Genomic DNA, 24,049 nt, shown 5'->3' on the forward strand with positions numbered 1-24,049 from the left:
CAGACATCAATTTTTACCCCCACCACCCCACCCCCACCCCCGCCAAGCACCCCCTCAAGCTGTGAAAAAAAAAGTCGAACTTGCCCAGCTATTAAACTCTCAATTTACCTCAGTTTATTAAAGACCTCATTTCCAAAACTAAAGGATTCCAGAATCTTTATTGATGTCTATAGCTCCAGGTCACAATGATCACTGCTGGCATCATGGGTGTTAATAGCAGTCACAGTCTGGTGTTTTTAAATTCAAAATCCCTAAATGAAGTCTGAGTAGTTAAACTAGCAGAGTTATAAACCATTCAACCTTTGTGCTGGATCATTAGAAGGTTGAATGGTTTCAGATCTATCGCTAATCAAATGCAAACAAGGTCGAAGATTACTGTGTCAAGTCATGTCCATACTTCACAGCACCAGAAGTCAAGATGCATTGAATGGCTTCTATTTGAAACTTCTGTACGACATAAATTGGCCATTTTGTTCCCTTTATCTCCAAACCAATTTACACTCCAACTTTTGAACATTTCCTTGGTGGCAGTGATTGTAGGGGTATGATAGTGGCAGTAGCATTCATGTACCTTTTCCAAGTGACCATTTATGTGTAATCCTGAAGTGAATGTCAGTTCACAAATGTTATTACAGTCAAACTTCATTCTATTCTCAACCAGTATTCAAAGCTGATCAGGAGCAAAAATCTTGACCCTACTTCTTTTCATCTTCCTACTCTTGGGGTATTATCAGTTTCATCCTTGCTGACTTAGCATGGATCAGGGATGAAAACCAGAGTCTTTCTGATCTGTTTACAGTGTTGCACGGTGGGTATTTTTCACCCATTGAGCCAGCACACATACTTGGCACAACTAGATACTGCAGATCTCAAAACAGTTTAAGCCAAATTCAATTTAACAATCCATAATTTCAGTATAAATAAAATACTAACCCAGGTTTTGTTCACAATTACCAGCCACTGCTTTGTAGACAGAACTTGTGGATTTGATCTGGAATCTATTGTGGTTGATATTTTCCCTCTTCAGTAACATTTTTTTACCCAGCCTGTAAAATAGGTCATTTGTTTCTTTCAACTAGGCTTAGTATGTCCTAGTTAATACATCGAGTACTGCATGGAATCACTCAGTGATCTGTGATGAGGAAAACACTGGCAACTGTATCATTTAATAACACAACACAAAATTAATCAGACTGATCGGCTTTCTGGAAGGTGTTCTATTTGTGCATCTTTTCTTGGTTTATCAAATAAGATTTATTATAGCATTGGCAAAGATAGTATCTCTTGATTCAAAAAAGGCTTGGAAACAATCATCCATGCCATACTTTGCAACAAACTCCATGAAATTGACTTCTCAACTAATGGTGCAAAATAGCTTCAATCTTATCTGTGCAGGCAGAGTTGTTGGCAACGGATCACTGGATAACACAAATGTGATTGACGCTGGTGTTCCTCAGGGAATTAAGTCCTTTACTGTTCCCTTGTTGCATTAATGACCTGCCAAAAGTATGTGCTCATTTCAAAGTCTATTTGTATATAGATAACACTGTTTTATCCTAAGCCCACAAAAGAGATACTAAACATTTCTCAGTGATTGAATGTGAACTACAAACTGACATTGAATATAGAGAAACAAATAACCTCCTGACAAATTACCTCCAATCATTGTCTTGCCAAGGCTGATTATTCTGTGGTGTTTTGTTGGGAATAGGACCAAGAATTTAAGGGCGCACTTTGAAAATAAGTTTTATTTTAAGCAATCTTATATTGAAGAGTGCAGTTAGTCTGGGACTTCTGATAATTCCAGTTTGCAGCACACTTAAGTGACTGTTTAACTCTTAAATAATTTCCTATTCCAGGCTGCAATGGTTCGAGACCCCTCAGGGGTGTCATTTGATATTAGCTGAACGCTAACAAAATATGCAGTCACATTTTCATGTGTCTATGATTCTGACTCAAATGTTGAGATAAGGCCATTGGAATTACTTTAGTATTGGAGATGGGGTTGGGGGAGAGGAAACTGGTTTATGAACAAGGCTCCCTCATTATTCAAACTACTGATGTGCCAAAATGTAAAGTGCCTTAAGGGTAGCCACAATGGAACTCAATGGGTCTCAGAGCAATTGCAGCAATCACATTGATATATTCACAGAGCTTTATGCAGCTCAGCTCTTAATAAGGTCTGGGCAACTTCTTACTTGAATGGATTTTCATCTGAAACTTTAGATGTGTTGCAAAAATAACATTTTGGAATCCTGCTCTCCAAATGAATCATAGTAATAATGCATGTACTGCTGTGCCTTTGTATACCTGTGGATTTTCCATATACCTCCTTGGGAAGGAACCCATTGTAAAAGAAATGTTTGCTCAATAAACTATCCTATAAAAACAGATTTAAAGTAATGTATAAAAGACTGTGAGGAGAAAAAGGTGAACGGTGATTGTAAGTGATTGAAGATGAATGTCAAACACCTCTATATTCTTGACCATTTTCCCATCCCACAGCATTGCTATCTTAGATGCTTATATGTCTGTATTGCATGCATGAGTGTGATTGGGCCATCCCTTCCCTGTGTGCATCCACTATTCAAAGAAAAATGAGAACGAATGTCCATTGCCTCAACTGACTTTCCCCAACTGAAGGAAACTGGCTACAAATGTGACAGAGCAGGAGGGGTTATAAAAAGTGAAGAGCTTCAAATAAATACACAGAGCCTATGAACTATTCATTTGAAGCTATACAAAAAGGATGACTTGCAATTAGAAAGTGCTTTTCAGCACTTCAGGATGTCCCATTACTCATTAGAGTCAATAAAGCACTGGAGAAGTGTAGTTACTGCTATAACGTAGGAAACATATGTTAAATGATAACAAAACCATATAGTGACTGGTGCATTTCACAGCAAAGCTTCTTTAAAATTTCCTCATCTTCCCCTTTCTTACAAACTTGCCGGATGATGCAAAGTTGCCAGCTGAGACCTCTGTCTATTCCCGACTTTGCCATCAGTCAATAAGAACTGTGCATTGAGAAGCCTTAGTGGCTTCCCTGACTTCCTTTTCTTCTCAACGAAGAACTGGTTTACTGCCACTTGCCATAAACCTTCCATAAACAGTAACTTGTGCACATGATTGTGGGTCTGAACCTAAATCCCACAATCCATGAAGCAACGTCAGACCTAAATGTGACACACCACAATAACAATATTTAATCACATTTCTCTTCCCTTGGAGAGGTTATCTTTTTATCTTACAAAAGTTATTGATCTTTGCTGCCTGGGCAAAGTCTGTACAGAAAGGATGTTCGGGTGTTCAAATGCAGAGGCTCTGTGTTCCATCAGGAATAGCTCTTTTCCATCAAAAAAAAAGCTTTTATAATCATCACCTTAATCTGGATCAGTCCTCTGAAATCTGAATTACTTCCCATTCCAACAAAGACTAAATGTTTTAAAGGAAAACTGCTAGGAGCTTGTAAAATGAGCCCATTACCCCAAATTAGGCAAATGTAATGCATGTAGGTGTGATCAGCATTTACTAACAAAAAAGGGCATGTCCAAGGTGCAAAACAAGGAAATAAAATGGGAATGAAAAATTAAATTGAACCATAAGTTGTGGTCAAAATAAGAACTGGGATTTGTGTTTTTGTGAATGTTCTTGTCCGATGACTATGGTGTGAATTTTATGTAAGCATGTGTTGTGTATGTCAAATTTTGAAGTATTGGAAGTTTTCCATGTCACATAAGGTTGTCTAATTCTATGGGAGCCAATCTTCTCTGTTGTATTGTTTTTGTAAATTGAGGCACATGTCCTTGCGTGTTTATATGTGGGTGTACACGTGCACAGGAGTGTTGTACATCAGATGTTGTATGCTTTCAAAATATTTTCATGTCAATTAGAATGATTGCTTACAGTGGTCAGTTTTCCCATAATCACTTACCAATCTTGCAATCCCAGGTAAGCCCATTCCTAAGAAACTGCAGATTGACTTCATATGTGTTGAACATAGGTTTTCAATGGATTATTGTCACAATATTGTCTCTGGTACCTCTTAATATAAACAATTTTCATTAATGACCTGAGAAATACTAAATTTTTCGATTGTAGTTTATCAAATGTATCTGGAACAATGCATGAAATGTAATTTAAATAAACATTTTATCATGTTTTATAGAGAAAATGATTATTCATTTGTTGACGAGATGGATCATTCCAGTTTCATGCAGGTTTAACAAAAGTGAAGCATGCCTTTTTGTTTTGCATCTACCACTGAAAGAGGTAGTCTTGGACTGCCAGGTGCTGTACATCAGTTGCAGTTACATCGCTTTTTCTTTTGTGATGAGATACTGGCCAAAAAATGTTCATCTGCATCCAGTACATTAACCAACTGACCTTTCTTCATGTATGAACCTAAATAATCGAGATAATTTTCAAACATTGCGCTCCTGGAAAATCATAGCAGTGTATGGTGGAATTCCTGACATCAATGTTGGCCAAATTGCTCCATGGCTTTGAATTCCGAGCCATGCAATGGAAGGTTCCCTCTAGCCCATGTGCAAGATCCAGAACACAGATTTATTGTGGATTTGAGGCAAAAAGGGAAGTTGGAAGGAGGAAGAAGTGTCAGCTTCATGAGCACCTCTACAGGAGCCAGTGGGAATTGGGGGAAAACTCTCCACTGTTTGGAGTTCTTCCTAGCACAAAGGAAGATGGTTGTTGGAGGTCAATCATCTCAGTCCCAAGACATCACTGCTTGAGTTCCTCAGGGTGGTATCCTAGGCCTAACTGTCTTCAGCTGCTTCATCAATGACCCTCCCTCCATCATAAGGTCAGAGGTGGGGATGTTTGTTGATGATTACACAATGTTCAGCACCATTCATGACTCCTCAAATACTGAAGCAGTCCATGTCCAAATGCAGCAAGACTTGGATAATATCCAGGCTTGGGCTGATAAGTGGCAAGTAACATTCGTGTCACAGAAGTGCCAATGCCAATCAAGCAGCATGCTTGATTGGCACTCCATCCACCACCTCCAACATCCCACTGACACACAGTAGCAGCAGTGTGTACCATTGATAAGAAGTACAGCAGCAACTCACCAAGGCTCATTCAACAGCACCTTCCAAACCTGCCACCTAGAAGGACAAGGGTAGCGGATGCATGGAAACACCACCACCTGAAAGTTCCCCTCCAAGCTATATACCATCTTCAATTGGAACCATAATCGCCATTCCTTCACTGTCACTGGGTCAAAATCCTGGAACTCCCTCCTTAACAGCAGTGTGGGTGTACCTACACCACATGGACTGCAGTAGTTCAAGAAGGCAGTTCACCAGTTAGGGATGGGCAATAAAAAATGCTGACCTATCCAGCGATTTCCATGCCCCATGACAGAATAAAAAAAAAGGCCATCTCCAACAAGGTGGGTCCAGCCATCTCCCCTTGACATTCAGTTGGCATTACCATTGCTGAATCCCCCACTATCAACATCCTGGGGGGGGGGTTACCATTGAGCAGAAACTGAACTGGACTGGCCATATAAATACTGTGGCCACAAGAGCAGGTCAGAGGCTGGGAATCCCATGGTGAGTAACTCACCTCCTGACTCCCCAAAGCCTGTCCACCATCTACAAGGCACAATAGGAAGGTGATGGAATATTTTCCACTTGCCTGGATGAGTGCAGCTCAAACAACACTCAAGAAGCTCGACACCATCCAGGACAAGCAGCCCGCTTGATCGGCACCCCATCCACCACCTTAAACATGCACTCCCTCCACCACTGACATACAGTGGCAGCAGTGTGTACCACCTACAAGATGCACTGCAGGAACTCACCAAGGCAGCACCTTCCAAACCCACGGCCACTACCATCTAGTAGGACAAGGGCAGCAGATAGATGTGAACACCACTGCCTGGAAATTTCCCTGCAAATCACTCACCGTCCTGACTTGGAAATATATCGCTGTTCCTTCACTGTCGCTGGGTCAAAATCCTGGAACTCCCTCCCTAACAGCACTGTGGGTGTACCTATATCACATGGACTGCAGTGGTCCGAGAAGGCAGCTCACCACCACCATCTCAGGGGCAATTAGGGATGGGCAATAAAATGTTGGTCTAGCCAGCGATGCCAACGTCCTGTTAAAAGATTTTTAAAAAAGCTAATGATCAACTACGAGCTATTTACTGGGGATGGGGCTGGATACAACCAAGGTCTCCTAAGTACTGAACCAGATCCAGGAAACAATGCTTGTCAAAGGAAAAATTAAGTCAGCATTTCATGTCAAATTTCATTAGATAATACTTGAATACGGGCTCTCAGTACTCTGGGACACAGATGGATAAATGGGGCTTTGAGGAGTTTGTGCACCACTTAGAGAATGAGATTCTCTCCAATCATCTTCAGATAATCCTGCAAGTCAATGTGCCTATAGGTAGAGCTGTTCTGGTTGAATGAGCCACATACCAGCGTTCCTTACTGGTGAGTTACATGGTTTTACTGACTTAAGTCCAGCAGCATCCCTGTGTACACTTGGGGAGATACTAAACTGAAGCTGTCAACCCATGCCTATTGTCTTTAGTAAAAGAGCTGGCTCTCTACTGGGAAAGAGTACGCTCTCCAAATTGTGCAAACATGATCTGTATGGGTTTCCCAGAACCTTGGCTTTGATACTGTTAATCATTGTGATGAATTTCCAAGCATGTCATTGTCAAGTAAAATAACACTGCAAGCTAACTGACTAGGGATCTTACAGTGAAACCCAGTACTCCCTTTACATGACATATAAACGCATACCCTTTTTCAGCAGGGGTAACAGGATCGCGAAAGGGAGCCTTGGATGACTCTTTCTTCTGGTGTTACCCATGGATTCAGGCCAATCCAGTGTTATCTACCTTGTTTCCAATCCAGTTAAGATCAGTACAGTCTGTCTTGATTATTCAATTTCATACCAGAAAGTGCATTTACAAAGTTGACGTTTAAAACTCATAAGAAAACCTATTTTCTCCACCTACTATTTTAAAAATGCCTCAATAATTTTTCTCCTGTGAGATTAATCTTTAATTCCTGGAGCCTTCAGAACAATCTGGGAGGGTTGATAACACTTTTTATGATTGCCAATGGCCCCAGTGTAAACCCTTGCAATAAGGGAAAAAAAAGTCACCACATTATTTAGTAAGTTACTAGAATGTTACCCAAATAAAAATGGGAAAGAAAGCAGACAGATTTAAAAAAAAAGAAATGTTTTAATTGTACATTATGACGTCAAGGCTAAAGTAACATTTAAATATAAAAGGATATAATCACTCGGTTTGAGACAATTTTTAAGCCTGAGTATGTAAGAGTATGAATCATACTCTAATTACTAAAATACAGGTTGACATATATTTACAGTAAATATCTCAATAACATGATATCAAGTAAACAGTTAAGAAATTAACTGTAAAGGGTAAATAACTTGACCTTAGCTAAAATCCTCATGGATTGCCACCCTGCAGAAACCAATTTAGGAAATAAGGTGGGCAATTACTTTGATATAGCCAACCAGATACCATTTTCCCTTCTACAAAACGTGTATGATGGAGAGAAATAAAAATGCTCAGCTGTTTTCTCCATAATCCCATTTCAGATGAATTTTTATTTCAAATAAAATTTGCAGTCCAGAACTGTGAATGGAACATCAACTGCATCAGCCTTACTGTATTGGGTAACTGAACTGACAGGATTCTACCATCTTGGCTACAAAGTTATTTGGTAGTTTAACTAAATAGTGGAAATAAGGGCAATTAAGTACTTAGGCCTTTTGATTCAATAAATCTGCAACTTGTGTTCCTAACTAAATCTCCAAATGACTTGCATAATACATATGTAGAACAGAACTAAATCATACCAATGTGAAAATTTCAATGTTCTTTCAATGCAGCAGCCAAAAAACAATTTACTAGCCACTGGCAATCACTTCAAAAGCCAAAAGGCTAAAAAGGTTTGTGAAGACAAGTATTGTAACAAATAAATAATCAACACACACAGATTGGAGGAAAATACTGTGTGAAATTAACATATCCAACTTTGCAAATTAAAAATGCATTTCACCTAATAGTAACCAGCCACATATCTGTTTAGGGGGGCTCATTTGGCCCCTTTATAGAATCATATGGAAATATTTAAGAGGTTATATACCAGTAACCTGAGGATACTATTTCAAAGTCAAATTCACCTGGTTGGCTACACCTCATTATTAAAGGACAGTTATCCAACTATGCAGACACTTTATTTATACACAAGCAGGACATAATGTCATGCGCATGCCCAATGTGCCAGTACACCACAGATGACGGCTTCCTTGAAGTTGTAACTGGGAAGCATATTCTTGTGGATTGGGCTGCAACATATTTATAAAGGAATCTGAAATAACTCAAACAATACTGGAACATTTAATAACCAAAAGCAACATTTTAATCTCCATACTGCAACCACAACTTTTGTAATTTCTGAAATGAATTCTTTGACAATGATATCAACACATCCGCTGTTAGGTTTAACCATGAGTTTCTAACCATGAGTATCTAGACAATAAAGAAGTTGAGTGTGTAACATTTCACTCTTTATCTTTCAGTAGTGCATGTTGGCATGATGAGAACTATGGAACTGTGATTTGCAACTTTTTAGGGAACTCTGGGGAAAAACATCCTAATATAATCATATCAGAATAGTGGCAAGTAGAGATTGAAAATAAAAATAAAACAGACCTTCAAATAAATATGGGGTGAAAGGAGGGGGGGGCGGGGGGGGAGGAGAATAGAGCACTTAAAATACAAGAGAGGAAATAAGATATCAGTTTCATTACGGAATCCATATTAGACAAAACCTTAAACAAAAACAAAAATAGTTGGAAAAACTCAGCAGGTCTGACAGCATCTGCTGAGAGGAAAACAATTAACGTTTAGAGTCCATATGACTCTTCATCAGAACTAAGGACACAGAGAAATGAGGTGAAATATAAGCTGGTTGAGGAGGGTGGGACAGATAGAGCTGGACAGAGGGACAGTGAAAGGTGGAGGCAAAGAAGAGATTGCCAAAGATGTCATAGACAAAACCTTATTTGGAACACAATTTATAAAACATTCCCACAGTTGTGCCATTCCCCATCGAAAACGCTAAGATATTGAGATCAGGGAGAATGATCCCCTGTATGGTTAATCACAGATAATGAGTGGGAGAAAAGTGAAACGATTTTACTTTACAACATAGTAGCGCATAGTTTAAAATAATTGGGACTGAGCTCTGTTCATGCATGAATTAACTGAATAAATGACTTTTCCCGAACACTATTTTTGTTGACCCAGCTTTCACAGTATTATGATTGTTTTTTTAAATTCAGAGAGCACTTAGAAAAACACGATTTATAGAAAGTGGCAGCACACTAATCTAAACCCAAGTACATCCCAGGAGCAGGGTGTTATTAACATGCAGCATTCAGAGTGGTATGAAGTAGGTTAATATTGATAATTCTCCAGGCAGCATGTTTTTTCAATTTCAATCATACCAATCAGGAAAGTGATTCTCAAGGAATGGTGAGGGGCAACATCTCTCTGGGCCATCACTTACCAACAGTTAGTGCCTGGATACAGAGCAACACTGGCAAGAGACCAGGGAGTAAGTCACTGACGAACAGTGGCAGCAGTGGGTACCACCTACAAGATGCACTGCAGGGGCTCACCAAGGCTCCTTAGGCAGCACCTTCCAAACCCATAACCACTACCATCTAGAAGGACAAGGGCAGCAGACACATGGGAACACCAGCACCTGGAAGTTCCCCTCCAAGTCACTCACAATCCTGACTTGGGAAAATACCCCCGTTCCTTCACTGTTGCTGGGTCAAAATACTGGACCTCACTCCCTAATGGCACTGTGGGTGTACCTACATCACGGGAACTGCAGCGGTTCAAGAAGGCAGCTCACCACCACCTTCTCAAGGGCAATTAGGCATGGGCAATAAATGTTGGCCCAGCCAGCGATGCCCAGATCCCATAAATTAATTAAAAAAAAACTTGCCTGATGTCTTGCCTAGGAAGGATCAAAGTTGAAAACAAACAACCAAATGTGGGAATTGCATTAAAATAAGTAACGTATTAATGCGCATCCAAAATGCATTTAAAGCAGATTTTGAACTCTTTTCCCATCATGACTGAAAATATACAGATTGGGAAATCAATGCAAGAATGAAAGACACGCTACACGATAGGACAAAACACTGATATGGAGACATCTCTGTCACCAGACTACTTCTCCACATGCTGTATTGCCATCTGACCATCTAATAGGTTTTCAAATAGGGATAAACATTCCTCCAATTTAGCGGTCTGTTGTGAACACATTATTGAAGGCTAAAATGTTGCATGACATAACAATCTATAAAGAATCATACTACTGCAGTTAGCTAGCAACTTCAAAAATGGAACAATTTTAATATCATATTCTGTACAATGAGTTATATATAGCTGGTAGTTTAGATGCATCTGTATTGAAAGTGCAGGTCTTTGTCTCAGCTTCTGTATCTACAATGAAAGATGAGTAAGTTGCAATTTTACCAAGAAAAGGAGGCAGTAATTAAAAAATCTATACTGATCATAGATCATCTAGAATTTCAATATGCAGACAGTCCTTGTGATAGAGGTGTGAGGAGGGATGTGAATCAGCCACACAAATTATATAGATCTCTCCCATTTATTCAGCACACATCTCCTGTGTGAAAGTTTACCATACATGCACAACGGAAGCACTGTGAGAGCTGTGGTGATTATCTTTTGTATCCCAGAATAAAGCAATCTCAGTAGTAAAGATAGCAAGATGAAACAGTCGAAGAGTAGGATGTACCAACATTAAGGGTGTAGTCCAGTAATTCTGCATCATCTGATCACAATAAAGCAGGTATGAAACTTTACAAAAAGTCTAAATTATTTTGTGTTTGAGGTAGTTGTACATCAAGATGCACCCAACTACATCAGTAAGTTACAGATTTACTGATCTTTGAATGCCCAAACTACATGCAGCAGCAAATAAACAAAGTACACAACATAAAACTGAAACCCAAGAGAAATTTTAAAAAGAGATAATACACCACCGGTTATGTTCAAATTATTATAAAACAGATATAACTTTTACAAAAGAATTGAAAAATTGTGAATTCTGATTTAACTTTTGCAGGTTTTTTTCAGGATGAGGAGGGGGAAGCATGGAATTTTTTTTAAGAAAGGTTCACAGCTAAAAGCGTAATTTTACACACAGTGCATTATTTAACCTCAAAAAGCAGTACGGAAATGACAACAGTGCTCAGTGTGAGCAAATTGACCATTGCCCGTTTTACAATAGCCAAGTTATAAAAATCATGAAATGATAATCAAAATATAAAGGGAAAGTCAGTTTCCATCAATGTTTATTCAACAAAAATTCTCTAGTGTAGATAATATTTATTCTTTTACTAAGAATAAAGAAAAGCTACACAGAAAAGAAACCCAGATAGTTAAAGTTACAGCCCCTTATTAGCAAGTTCTGACAAGACACAGCAGACACACGGGGGTTAATTTCCTACGCATTCTAGGAAAAATGGCACATCTGTCTGAAACTAAAGGAAACACAAATCTTTTTTTCACCCTCATAGGGCCAGGGAGAAGGTATAAATATGTAGAAAAGGTGTATCTAATTTTCAAGAGTCCTATCTGATCTCTCACTTTACACTAACAATTACAGTTAAGACAAGAGCAGGGGTTAAACTTATTTCCATCTAAATGCAATTTTATTTTACTTTAAATTCAGTTATTATAATAAATCTGTATATAGCATACAAAATCCCATTCAGGCCAGGCAACATGTTTTTGGGTAAATTCCAAATTTGCGCTTTTTTTTCCTTAAGTACAAACCTGACCTGTTGTTTACTTATAACAAGTGCCAAATGGGCCACCAACCACAAAACTAGCTCTTAGACTGAAAAACTTAGTAATTTGCATCAAATGACATTTGATTTGTACCACAGAAGAATCTGAACACCTAATGGCTGGTTACCAATTGGAGGAGCTGGCTTAAGCCAACAAGCGGTAAATAAAAGCAACCTGTAAAATGTAATTGTGCGACATTTCATGATTTTAACAACAGTGGTTTTGTAAAACTGTTATTAGCAGCTAAAAACCTGCCTAAATCCAATCTTGTGAAATCAGACACAAGTTCACATAGACCACATCGGTCTCTAAGCTTTGTTCAAAAAAGTCAAAAAACCTACATCTCATTAAGATTCAAGAAAAGTATAATAGCAATACTTAGAAAGACCTTGCTCAATTTCACAACAGAATTGAAAAGATGAGAGTGAAAGAAGCCGTTTTGTTTGCCTACTTCATCTGAAAAATCCTGTGTCTGATTCAATAGATTGATCTCCAGTAACACATTTAAAGACAACATATTCTTCTGTACGACAAACTTTAGAAAAACATACATTGCTGAACTGGCAGATAAGCATACCTGCGCCACGTTCAGTTATTGTGCCCTGGTTGGACCCAGTGGGTGGGATTCACATCACTGCTGCATTTGTTGAATGGGAAACTGATTGCAGTGCCACATCAGTACAGAGTGGTGCTCTTAAATCCTCCAGCCATGCTGATGCACATTATTCTGTTTGCAATGCCGTTTTTACACAATGTGCGACAGTAGGGATAATGGGATTCCCAACTCCTTCAGCTTCTGTAGGTTGGAACATGGAACTGAATTGTGCTTGGTATTCCTTGATCAGTTTCCTGCTCACATGTGTGTTAAGGCTCCGCACACAGTGTGCTCGGACAATTCCCGATTGCCCAGCTGAGAGGATCCATCCATGGGCATCAAGGTTGGGATTGAAACGAACCTGGGTAGAAAAAAAATAATGGGTGTGAAAACTGAGGGAAATGCTAAATATTATGATTTAATTGGGAAGTCAAGGGAGTTATCAAAACAATACAGTAATGCAATGTAAAAGAGTGCAAAGTGGTAAAGCAATGTAAATAAAAAAGCTTCATAAAGTCAAATCGAAATTGGGGCAATGCACAATAAAGATATAGTGACGTTTTAAAAATACTTAGAAACAATAACTAGGATGAAAACAGAAGACTGGAAAATGAAGCTGCAAACAATACCGGAGGGATAGTTGATAATTATCAAAAAGAACGAGCCATAGGTATGCAGCAAGGTAGTGGCTGACAAATATAAATGAAAGAAATAGAAACCTTCCTTCACAACAGGTTTCACAAGAGAAAAAAAACTGATTTGCTTTGCCACTGGGAAGGCCAACTTATTCAGTGAGTAACTGAGCTATACAGACCAGAACATTCCCAGGATCAATCCCCGGTCTTTGGTAAGTTAGTTGATTTCAGCCAAGGTAGTGACAGGGATAAAGCTAGCCTTAGAACTCTGCTCAGGCGAGGAAAAAGAGGCCCAAGTTCCTAAAGTTAGTTGCTGTTCAAACGCTCCTGCTGGGATCTTGTGGCCATCAGACAAGGTCAGGATCATGTTCTGCTGTAATGTACTCCCAACAATCACTGGCCAAGATTAGCACAAAATAATTGCAATGTGCTAAGGCACTAACGAGAGCCCAGTCCCAATGTAACCCAACAAGGAGTCAATATTCGGGAAGAGGAGAAAACTATTGGTAAAGAGAAGCAACAGGAAAAAAAATCGTGATGTAGTCTTTCAAGTTCCTAGTGGAGGTGTGAATAATTCAGAGAAAATAAAGATTTGTAAAGAAAAATATAAAACCTGAAAAGTTTAAGTAGTTAAAACTGCAAATACAATGCATTGACTTATAATAGTTTAAGAAATTAGGGTGTGTCTGCAGGGAAGGGACAATGGAGTCCATAATGAAGAAAACAGCTTTAAAACCAACAAGAGTAAAGGCAATTATTCTAAACCAACATAGTTTCTGCTAGGGTAGGTTATGCATCTTGAACTGAATTGATGGGATAATTTCAGCCCATTGCTCGTAATCATTGCAATCCTGAATAGAGGGTGGTTTCATGGCAAAAGACCCTCAAGGGCAGAGAAGACAGAATTTGGGGAAAACTCAGGTCCAGTGTTTGCAGGGCCAGGACTACAAACAGTCTGCCACCAAAAGGGCAGGCATTCTAGAATCCAACGTAAATAAGGGGAAATAAAAGCAAAATACTGCAGATGCTGGAAATCTGAAACAAAAACAAAAAGTGCTGGAAAAACTCAGCAGGTCTGACAGCCTCTGTGGAGAGAAAGGCAGAGTTAACATTTCGAGTCCGTATGACCCTTCTTCAGGACTAAAGAGAAGTAGAAATGTGGTGAAATATATGCTGTTTAAGGAGGGTTGGGACAGGTGAAGCTGGATAGAAGGCCAGCGATAGGTGGAAGCAAAGGAGAGATTGTCATAAACAAAAGGTGGAAGGGGTGTTGATGGTGGTGATACTGGCTAAAGGAGGTGCTAATGGTGACATTAAGAGTGGAAAACAGGATGAGCCAGTGGCAGGTGGCCCCAGTGGGTGTGGGGGGAGGGGACAGTGTGGGAGAAAAGATAAAATAGGCTAAAAAGTGGGGATAAAACAATGAATGGAAATAAATTTTAAAATAATAATAGAAATAGGTAGGAAAAAAATATATATAAAAATTAAAAAGTAAATGTTTGAAAAAATGGGGTGAGAATGGAGGAGAGAGTTCATGATCTAAAATTGTTGAACTCAATATTCAATCCAGAAGGCTGTAAAATGCCTAGTCGGAAGATGAGGTGCTGTTCCTCCAGTTTGCGTTGAGCTTCACTGGAACATTGCAGCAGGCCAAGGACAGACATGTGGGCATGAGAGCAGGGTGGTGTGTTGAAATGGCAAGCGACAGAGAGGTCTGGGTCTTTCTTGCGGACAGACCTAAGGTGTTCCACAAAGGTCACCCAGTCTGCATTTGGTCTCTCCAATGTAGAGGAAACCGCATTGGGAGCAGCGAATGCAGTAGACCAAATTGAGGGAAGTGCAAGTGAAATGCTGCTTCACTTGAAAGGAGTGTTTGGGTCCTTGGACGGTGAGGAGGGGGGAAGTAAAGGGGCAGGTGTTGCACCTTCTGCGATTGCATGGGAAGATGCCGTGGAAGGGGGTTGAGGTGTAGGGGGTGATGGAGGAGTGGACCAGGGTCTCTTGGAGGGAACGGTCCCTATGGAATGCCGAAAGGGGGGGCGAAGGGAAGATGTGTTTGGTGGCATCATGCTGGAGTTGGTGGAAATGGCGGAGGATGATCCTTTGAATGTGGAGGCTGGTAGGGTGAAAAGTGAGGACAAGGGGGACCCTAACATGGTTCTGGGAGGGAGAGGAAGGTGTGAGGGCAGAGGCGCAGGAGATGGGTCAGACACAGTTGAGGCCCCTGTCAACCACTGTGGGTGGGGAGCCTCGGTTAAGGAAGAAGGAAGACATGTCAGAAGCGATGTTTTAAAAGTGGCATCATCAGAACAGATGCGACGGAACTGAAAGAATGGGATGGAGTCCTTACAGGAAGCGGGGTGTGAGGAGTTGTAGTCAAGGTAGCTGTGGGAGTCGGTGGGCTTGTAATGAATATTGGTGGACAGTCTACCACCAGAAATAGAGACAGAGAGGTCAAGGAAGGGAAGGGAAATGTCAGAGATGGACCATGTGAAAGTGACGGAGGGGTGGAAATTGGAAGCAAAGTTAATCAATTTTTCCAGGTTCAGACGAGAGCATGAAGCAGCACCGAAACAGTCAATGATGCGCCGGAGAAAGAGTTGTGGGAGGGGGCCTGAGTAGGACTGGAAAAAGGAATGTTCCACGTACCCCATAAAGAGACAGGCATAACTGGGGTCCATGCGGGTACCCATAACCACACCTTTTATTTGGAGTAAGTGAGACAAGTTTAAGGAGAAATTGTTCAGTGAGAGAATAAGTTCAGCCGGAGTGGTGGTGGTGGATGGGGATTGTTCGGGCCTCTGTTCAAGGAAGAAGCAGAGGGAAATAAGGGAAATACGTCTGACACCTTCTTACTCTCATATATATCCTTAACAAGGTTAGATATCAGGGTCTCCAGTGTGGTCAATCACATTGCTGAAATCAGCAGAGAACGATGCCACAGAAGATTCTGAAGCTCTCAATTATCAATGATTAGGGACAGATGGAGATGGCCCAACTGGGAGAACAGGGGAAGCAGAGCTGGTTCCAGGTGCAAGCCTGGATGTGGCTAACCTTGGGAATGGTGAACAAAAGAAAAACACAAAGCTCAAACCAAAGGACCCAGGGAGATAAACTTATTGGGATAGATTTCCAAAATGCTTTATGATTTAGTTTATATATTTTTTGTATTATTTTGCTTATTTACATTGTTAGTAGTCAGTGGCATAAATAAACCAGAACAACTTGTATTTAAATAGCATCTCTCCTGTAACAAAACACCCCAAAGCACTTCATAAGAGGGTTATAAAGCAAAATCTGGCATTTTAAAAATTTGTTCATGGGATGGGGGCATTGCTGGCTATGCAAGCATTCATTGCCCATCCCTAATTGCCCTTGAGAACTTAGTGGCTTGCTAGGCCAATCAGAGGGCATTTAAGAGTCAACCGCATTGCTTTGGGTCTGGAGTCACATGTAGGCCAGACCAGGTAAGGGCAGATTTCCTTCTCTAAAGGACATCAGTGAACCAGATGGGTTTTTATGACAATGGTTTCATGCTCATCATTAGGTTTTTAATTCCAGATTAGAGACAGATGGAGATGTCTCGATGAAGGGGGTCCAGGATTATATTGAATTCAAATTTCACCTTCTGCCCTGGTGGGATTCGAACCCGGCTGCCTGCAGCATTACCCTGGGTCTCTGGATTACTAGTCCAGTGACAATAGCACTACGCCACCACCTCCTCCTCAACTCACATAAGGTTACATTAGGGCTGATGGCCTAAAGGTTGGTCAAAGAGTTAGGTTTCATGGAGCGTCTTGAAGTCAAAAAAATAGTGAATGAAGTTCACGATTGGTAGCTTTCCCCACAGGCCAATGCTGGTTGATAATTTATAGCTGTGCTTGGCTATATCGGAGTGAAACAGACTGGCTAACCTAACGATAGCAAGTTACTTGTCAGAATCAAATAAGTATAATGGATACTTTAGAAGTTTGAGGTTGAATTAGGGCCTCGGTCTTCTGGGGAATGCTAGGCACGGGGCTGCTGCCTGCTGAGATTTTACCGACCCGACGCTATTACCCACTTCTTCCAGGATCCAGGATCTTATCATCCAATCTGACAGAGAAATGGCAGTGCAGCACCCATCTTAGTCCAACAGATTGTAGTAGTGTCAGGGGAAGAAGAGGAATCGCCCCCTTTTTACAGCATTAGCTGCCATATACAGGTAAGTTTTTAAGGTCTAGTCTTTAATGAATGAATGAGCGAGGGAACAGTGGGGGCGGGTGAGCGAGGGAACGGGCGGGCGAGTGAGGGAACGGTGGGGGGGGGGCGAGTGAGGGAATGGGGGGGTGGCGAGTGAGGGAATGGGGGGGGCGAGTGAGGGAATGGGGGGGTGGCGAGTGAGGGCACGGTGGGGGGGGGGTGCGAGTGAGGGCACGGTGGGGGCGGGCAAGCGAGGGAATAGGGAGGGCGGGCGAGCGAAGGAATGGTGGGGGTGGGCGAGTGAACAGGGGGTGTGGGCGAGTGAACAGGGGGTGCGGGCGAGTGAACGGGGGGGCGGGCGAGTGAACAGGGGGGGCGGGCGAGTGAACGGGGGGGCGGGCGAGTGAACAGGGGGGGCGGGCGAGTGAACGGGGGGGCGGGCGAGTGAACAGGGGGGGCGGGCGAGTGAGGGCACGGTGGGGGGGGGGTGCGAGTGAGGGCATGGTGGGGGCGGGCGAGTGAGGGCACGGTGGGGACGGGCGAGTGAGGGCACGGTGGGGGGGGGTGCGAGTGAGGGCATGGTGGGGGCGGGCGAGTGAGGGCACGGTGGGGGGGGTGCGAGTGAGGGCATGGTGGGGGGGGTGCGAGTGAGGGCACGGTGGGGGTGGGCGAGTGAACAGGGGGCGCGGGCGAGTGAACGGGGGACGCGGGCGAGTGAACGGGGGACGCGGGCGAGTGAACGGGGGACGCGGGCGAGTGAACAGGAGGGGCGGGCGAGTGAACGGGGGGGCGGGTGAGGGCACGGTGGGGACGGGCGAGCGAGGGAATGGTGGGGGCGGGCGAGTGAACGGGGGACGCGGGCGAGTGAACGGGGGACGCGGGCGAGTGAACGGGGGACGCGGGCGAGTGAACGGGGGACGCGGGCGAGTGAACGGGGGACGCGGGCGAGTGAACGGGGGACGCGGGCGAGTGAACGGGGGACGCGGGCGAGTGAACGGGGGACGCGGGCGAGTGAACGGGGGGGCGGGCGAGTGAACAGGGGGGGGGCGGGCGAGTGAACGGGGGGGGGCGGGCGAGTGAACGGGGGGGGGCGGGTGAGTGAACGGGGGGGGCGGGCGAGTGAACGGGGGGGGGGCGGGTGAGGGGAGTGCGAGTGAGGGCATGGTGGGGGGGGTGCGAGTGAGGGCACGGTGGGGGCGGGCGAGCGAGGGAATGGTGGGGGCGGGCGAGTGAACAGGGGGCGGGCGGGCGAGTGAACGGGGGACGCGGGCGAGTGAACGGGGGACGCGGGCGAGTGAACGGGGGGCGGGCGAGTGAACGGGGGGCGCGGGCGAGTGAACGGGGGACGCGGGCGAGTGAACGGGGGGGCGGGCGAGTGAACGGGGGGGCGGGCGAGTGAACGGGGGGCGGGCGAGTGAACGGGGGGGCGGGCGAGTGAACGGGGGGCGGGCGAGTGAACGGGGGGCGCGGGCGAGTGAACGGGGGACGCGGGCGAGTGAACGGGGGGGCGGGCGAGTGAACGGGGGGGGGGGGGGGGGGCGAGTGAACGGGGGGGGGGGGGGGGCGGCGAGTGAACAGGGGGCGCGGGCGAGTGAACGGGGGGGCGGGCGAGTGAACGGGGGGGGGGCGGGTGAGGGCACGGTGGGGGGGGAGTGCGAGTGAGGGCACGGTGGGGGCGGGCGAGCGAGGGAACGGTGGGGGCGGGCGAGTGAACGGGGGGAGCGGATGAGTGAACGGGGGGGGGGCGGGCGAGTGAACGGGGGGCGCGGGCGAGTGAACAGGGGGCGCGGGCGAGTGAACAGAGGGCGCGGGCGAGTGAACAGAGGGCGCGGGCGAGTGAACGGGGGGGGGGGGGGCGGCGAGTGAACAGGGGGCGCAGGTGAGCTTTTTATCCTGACCAACCTAAGCTACATGTTCGTCTGTAGTTAATTGGCATAATGTGGCACCCAAAAATGTACACAGCACTTTATTGGCCTAACCACTGCCTTGCACAGAGTTATCAAACCTCTTGCACTCGCCCCAATTATAAAATGCAACGTGCTATTATCTTTTTTGCTGTTGTGCGAACGGCATTCCTAACTCCGCATGTGGGAAGCCTGTCAGTATCACTGTTCACAGCAAGGAAGTTGCAGCTGAAAGAGAGGAATCTCATAGAAGGGGGTTTCTGTCTTCCTCCTTCTTGGCACTCTCACCAAAAAAAAGCAGTAGGACGGTTGATGTCAAGCACTATGATACATGAGCTATCACTGCAATCAACTGGCTCTGCTGGAGACGCTACAGAATCACAAAATAACGAGTTTGATTCTTTAGTGCTCATCAGGAATCAACTTCAGCATAAAGAGAGTTGTGATGGAGATGCAGATAAGAATTTACTTGAGCACCGTCCAAAATACAGATCTATCTCACATTTCCATTTCATTTCCTCTATTTTTTGACATGGAACATGCTTTACATGACTTAGCATTTTGGATGAGTGAATTTTTGGCTATGATTTTGAATAAACGATGTAACCCATCGCAGGCAAAAACAGAAAATGCTGGAAAAACTCAGCAGGACTGATAGCATCTGTCGAGAGAGAAACAAAGTTAACGTTTCGAGTCCGTATGACCCTGACCCGTATTGATGCTGTCAGGCCTGCTGAGTTTTTCCAGAATTTTCTGTTTCTGTTTCAGATTTCCGGCATCCGCAGTATTTTGCTTTTAACCCATCGCAGATATTGATCTTCATTATGCACAATGCAGCAGTGATGCACAACTTACCTTGTATACAGATTCTAGTGGCATTCGGTCAGGATACGTTTTTGCTTTGTCTACTGTTTGCATTCTCTTGAAAGGCTCTCTGGAAAACAGATTCTTGAAACTCTTCTATAAAGTAAGAAAAGCTTTTTTAAATTAGAATGGAATTATTTTCTGCACATAAAGTACGGCTTCTAATCACTACATAGACCTATTGTGCCAACATTAGACATTGCTATCTTAAGCGGTGAAACAGTTTGATTGCAGTGAATAGTTGTTACATCAAATACTGTATAAATATAAAAGAGGGCAGTTTAAACCCCCACAATATGTCTGTTTGGGTCAGGTGGAAAGTTTAAAATGTTGAAAATCTGAATCCTGACCCCAAACCACCCACTTTGGTCTTTAGGGGAGGTGGAACCAGGGCAGTCTACCAACTGCTCCCAGTAGGCGGGTGGCCAATTTAAATATTATAACAAGACTGCATGTCTCATATTGAACCAATATGTTTATGGTCAGTTTAATGCTGGCCAGCTGAGTTTACGGGGCCTCAGGAAGCCCAGCAGTTAAAAGGAGGCGAGAATTGCTGGATCAAGGAGGTCAGTACTTATAGTTACACTACTGGATCCAGTTTACCTACTTCACCAAACCCCTCTGGAATTGGATATCCTCTGACTGTTCTGATCTACCCCACAGGGTCTCCAATCTACCTATGAGTACAGTCTCCACTCATGCCTCTACATTTTACAGGATTTGAATCTGCCCAATTGTAATCATAAAAAGCCTAACAATCTCAGTAGCTTTAAATCTATAATTGGAGAAAAAAAAATCTTACTTTTGAAGGCAAGTGACAGGTAAACTTTGTGAAATGATTTTTAAAAACAATCAGTATATATTGATTCATTGCCCTTAAAAATTCCTGCTGTTTTAATTAGAGCAGATACTTTTTACCAATGTGACCATGTATTGTATAAGGTGAATCGCCAACAACATGAAATAAAGTCTTTAAACTCAGTTTAGATAAATATACACAGGTTCTACCATTAGCAACAAAAGTTAATATTGATAACTACAAACATGCATCAGTAACTTTCTGGGCACAATGTCATCCTACACAACCACAGGATCGAATTTCAACCAGAATTGCTAGAAGCACTCGGTAGCATCCGTGGAGAGAGAAACAGGGTTAATGTTTCGGGCTAATAACCTTTTGTCAGAACTGATGCTGGCCAGGCCTGTTGAGTATTTCCAGCATTTTCTATTTCTATTTCAGATTTCCAGCATCTGCAATACTTTTGTTTTGAATTTAATTTTAAGCTTACCTACATAACAGTGGCCCTTCAAAATAATTTGTCAACTGTAAAAAGCTTTGCGACACCTTGAGACATCAAAAACACTATGTAAATGCAAGTTCATTCTTTAAGCATATTGAATTTTGAATTGGTCTGATCTGACTGATTATGCCAATATATACCCATATAGTATGCATATGAGAGAGTGAGGGACACAGACAGACACACATACTCATACACACATTTTCAACTCAGCCCCAGAACATCGCTGCAGGAGTTTCTCAGGGTAGTGTCCTAGGCCCAACCATCTTCAGCTGATTCATCAATGACCCTCCCCCCATCATAAGGTCAAAAATGAAGGTGTTTGCTGATGATTGCAGTGTTCAGTACCAGTCGCAACTCCTCAGACACTGAAGTAGTCTCTCTCTGCATGCAGCAAGATCTGGACAATATTCAGGCTTGGGTTTACAAATGGCAAGTCACATTTGTGCCACACAAGTGCCAACCAATGAGAATCTAAGCATTTTTATTGACTCTGTGGTATTACCATTACTGAATCCCCCATGAACATCCTGGGGATGGTGAGGATCAGAAACGTAACTGGACTAGCCACATCAATACTGTGGCTACAAGAGCAGGCCAAAGGCTAAGTATTCTGTAGTGAATGACTCTCCTAAGCCTGTTCACCATCAACAAGGCACAAGTTAGGAGTGTGATGGAATACTCTCCAGTTGCCTGGATCAGTGCAGCTCCAACAACATTCAGAAAGCTCAACACCATCCAGGGTAAAGCAGCCTGTATGACTGGCACCCTTTCCAACAGCTTAAATCTTCACTCCCTTCACCACCGCCCTGCTATACTACTACTATCGTATGATGGCTATCCATTCAGCTGGTTTAACTAGCCATCAACAACTCTGGTTGGACCACAAAGCGCAACTGGATCCTACTTTGCACTGCTGAATGTCCCTAAGACCCAACCCCCGCTCGCTTGACCCTACCACGACCAAAAAGCTGACCACTCAACTTCCTTTCCTGAGCTCCACGTTAGCTGATATTGTTCATGGTTTTCTCTCCTTGGGTACTGTCAAAATCTGGCTGTCTTCAAATCTGATGTCATCAACCTTCTCCACAAAAACCTATCCTGGTTCTTCTGTCCTCGCAAACTATCACCCCATCTCCAATCTCCCTTTCCTTTCCAAAATCCTTGAACACATTGTTGCCTCCCAGGTCTGTGCTCATCTTTCTGCAATTCCACGCTTGAATCCCTCCAATCAGGTTTCTGGCACAGGCACAGTATAGAAATATCTCTTATCAAAGTTACAACTGATATTCTTTGTGACTGTGACCGAGACCAACTAGTTATTCTTATCATCCTCAATCTACCTGCAGCCTTCAATACAATTGACCATATCACCCTCCTTTAACTCCTCTCCTTCGTTGTCCATATGAATGGACTTTAACTTGCTTAATTCCAATCTTAGCTATCGAATTTTAGCCAGCGAATCATAGGCAATGTCTTCTGCTTGCACTTCTGCATTGTTAATTCCAGAATCCTCTAAGGATCTATCCTTGGCTCCCTTCCATTTCTCGTCTACATGTTATCCCTTGGTGATATTATCCAAAAACATTTCAGGTTCCACATGTATGCTGACAACACTCAGCTCCATTTCACCATCGCCTCCCTGGATCCCTCCACCGTCTCTAAATTGTCAGCGTGCTTTTCCAACATCTAATACTGATGAGCAGAAATTTCCACAAACTAAATGTTGAGGAAGACTGAAGCTATTGTCTTTGCTCCTTCTTACAATATCCATTCCCTGATCACCATTTCCATCCCTGGAAACTATCTTAAGCTGAGTAAGGCAGTTCACAACCTTGGTGTTCGTTTGATTTTTTGACCACATACTCCTACTTCTACCTTTATTGCTCACATTGTAAAGGTGTTCACCTCTTACCCTACCTCAGCACATCTGCTGTTGAAACTCTCAAGTATGTGCCTTTGTTAACTCTTGTCTTGATCATTCCAATGCAATTCTGGCTGGCCTCTCATCTTCCACCATACATAAACTTGTGTTAATTCAAAACCCAGCTGTCCGTATCTTAACTCACTTTAAATTTCATTTACCTATCACTGTGCTTGCCGACTTTCACTGGCTCCTGGTTCAACAATGTCTCAATTTTAAAATCCCCATTTATGTTTCCTAATCCCTCCATGGACATGTCTCTCCCTATCTCTGTAATCTCCTCCAATTTTACAAGCCTTCGAGATATCTGTGCTCTGCCAATTCTGCCCCCTTGAGCATCCCCAATTTTTATTGCTACAATACTGGTGACTGTGCTTTCAAATGCTTTAGCCCAAAATTCTGGAATTCCCTATGTGAGCCTCTCAGCCTCTCTCCTCTTTTAAGATGCTCCTTAAAAGCTACCACTTTGATCAAGCGTTTGGTCATTGGGCTTAATGACTCTTTCTGTGACTCTGTTTTTATTCCTATTTCTCCTGCTTAGATCCTTGGGACGTTTTACTATGTTAAATGTGGAATATAAATGTCATTGTTATACGTACACACACAAACATATATGCATACCCAAATAAACATACACATATATATGTACCAATATTATATAGACATCTGCGCACATACACACATACACAGGCATATGATATATATGTCAATGATACAC

The 24,049-nt window shown here is 43.2% G+C and overlaps 1 protein-coding gene across 2 annotated transcripts in view; it reads right to left on the minus strand.

Annotated features, from left to right (window-relative positions):
* Positions 1-10,705: 10,705 nt before the first annotated feature.
* gtf3c2 (general transcription factor IIIC, polypeptide 2, beta) overlaps positions 10,706-24,049 on the minus strand; it is a 128,869-nt gene continuing 115,525 nt past the window's right edge. For both annotated transcript variants that reach the window (XM_078541440.1, XM_078541439.1), the window contains exons 17-18: positions 20,098-20,202; positions 10,706-12,882 (exon numbers count right to left, since the gene is read on the minus strand). In XM_078541440.1, coding sequence (XP_078397566.1) covers positions 12,649-12,882; positions 20,098-20,202 — 339 coding nt within the window. In that variant the 3' untranslated portion in view covers positions 10,706-12,648. The remainder of the gene's footprint in view (positions 12,883-20,097; positions 20,203-24,049) is intronic.

The sequence above is a fragment of the Cetorhinus maximus genome, chromosome 5 (genome assembly GCF_964194155.1).
Source record: "Cetorhinus maximus chromosome 5, sCetMax3.hap1.1, whole genome shotgun sequence".
NCBI classification, from domain to species: domain Eukaryota; kingdom Metazoa; phylum Chordata; class Chondrichthyes; order Lamniformes; family Cetorhinidae; genus Cetorhinus; species Cetorhinus maximus.